The 1,824-nt window shown below is 52.1% G+C and overlaps 1 protein-coding gene across 1 annotated transcript in view; it reads left to right on the top strand.

The window, feature by feature from the left end:
- The window catches only part of grm7 (glutamate metabotropic receptor 7), a 132,956-nt gene that overhangs the window by 114,960 nt on the left and 16,172 nt on the right, over positions 1-1,824 (top strand). The window contains exon 9 of the mRNA XM_015043429.1: positions 1,271-1,517. Coding sequence (XP_014898915.1) covers positions 1,271-1,517 — 247 coding nt within the window. The remainder of the gene's footprint in view (positions 1-1,270; positions 1,518-1,824) is intronic.

The raw sequence follows: 1,824 nt of genomic DNA, 5'->3' as shown, positions 1-1,824 counted from the left end.
TGCTCTATCTGGTGCTCTCCCGTCATTTCCGTCTGGTTCCGTCCAGTCGGTTCCATCCAGTTGGTTCTATCTTGTTCCGTCCAGTCGGTTCTATCTGGTTCCATCCAGTCAGTTCCGTCTGGTTCCGTCCAGTCGGTTCTATCTGGTTCCATCTGGTTCCGTCCAGTCAGTTCCATCCAGTCGGTTCTATCTGGTTCCATCCAGTCAGTTCCGTCTGGTTCCGTCCAGTCGGTTCCATCCAGTCGGTTCTATCTGGTTCTGTCCAGTCGGTTCTATCTGGTTCCGTCCAGTCGGTTCTATCTGGTTCCATCCAGTCGGTTCTATCTGGTTCCGTCCAGTCGGTTCTATCTGGTTCCGTCTGGTTCCGTCCAGTCGGTTCCATCCAGTCGGTTCTATCTGGTTCTGTCCAGTCGGTTCTATCTGGTTCCGTCCCGTGGGCTCCATCTCGNGCCTGTTAGCCGCCTGTAAACCACCTGGTAGCTGCCTCTTAGAAGCCTGTTAGTGGCCTGCAGTTCGATAAGCAGGCAGCAGATCAGGACGATCTCTGTGTCTCTGATTCTGCTGCTTCTCTCCTTATCTGTTCTCGTCTGTGGGATCAGGATCAATTAGTGTTTTCCCTTCTGAAACAATGTTTCTGCTACTGTCACACACACACTCCCTCCCACACAGACACACAGTGAGTGCCCCACATTAGTGGAAGTAGTGACCAGAATCCCAATAACAACCGCTGCTGTTTCTGCTCTATCTGACGTGTCATCTTGTGTTCCAGTTCTGACCCGGTTCTGATGTGTATCTGACCCTGTTCTGGTTCTGATTGTTGTCTGACTCCATCTTTGGTTTTCTTTCACTCTGACCGGAAGGCAAAAGTCTGTTTTTCCTCCAGATGCTCCTGACTGGAGAAGGTTGAAAAGTTTTCATTGGTCTGCAAATCAACCCTGGGCTTGAGCTGCAGTCTGATTGGCTGTTCACCGGATGCTGTTGTCTGATTGGACCTCAGATGCAGAAAGAGCAGCTTTAACCCTTAGCGTTAAATGAGTTTATGTCCACAGGATATAAACTCTTAATGGACCTTCAGAACCAGGGGCTGCTGGTCAGGAACACACAGGGCAATAAAAACAATCCTTCACTGTAAAACCCATCCAGTCAGTTCTATCTGGTTCCGTCCAGTCGGTTCCATCCAGTCGGTTCTATCTGGTTCCGTCCAGTCGGTTCCGTCCAGTCGGACTGGGCCGTTGCGGTTCCTGGTTAATCTGGTGTTTTCTGCCCCCAGCTCTACATCCAGACCTCCACCCTCACCGTCTCCATGAACCTGAGCGCCTCCGTCGCCCTCGGCCTGCTCTATGTGCCCAAGGTCTACGTCATCATCTTCCACCCGGAGCTCAACGTCCAGAAGAGGAAGCGCTCTTTCAAGGCCGTGGTCACCGCCGCCACCATGTCGTCCCGGCTGTCCCACAAGGCCGCCGACCGGCCCAACGGCGAGGCCAAGACGGAGCTGTGCGAGAACCTGGAGCCCAACAGTGAGTCTGGCGGCTCCGGCCGGCCCGCGACCCTCATGTTTATCACCCGCATGGTCTGAACGCTGCTGTTTCAGGAGTTTCCTGCTGACCAGCAGCTTTTCCTGAGCTGCATCCGCCTGAATCAGGAGCTAAAGCAGAAAAAAGTTAAATATTAAAGAAAACACCAGTAAGAACAAGATTCAGCTTTTAAAGTGGCGGTTTTCTGTAAAGTCAACCTTTTTGATCTTCCCATCGTGTCTTAACACAGTGTTTTTCAACCATTGTGCCGCGGCACACTAGTGTACCATGAGTGATCGTCAGGTGTGCC

The sequence above is a fragment of the Poecilia latipinna genome, unplaced genomic scaffold (genome assembly GCF_001443285.1).
Source record: "Poecilia latipinna isolate Pla-1442-1.1 unplaced genomic scaffold, P_latipinna-1.0 Scaffold631, whole genome shotgun sequence".
Taxonomy (NCBI): Eukaryota; Metazoa; Chordata; class Actinopteri; order Cyprinodontiformes; family Poeciliidae; genus Poecilia; species Poecilia latipinna.
The sequence above is the reverse complement of the archived record's forward strand: the minus strand, read 5'-3'. Positions and strand labels throughout refer to the sequence as shown.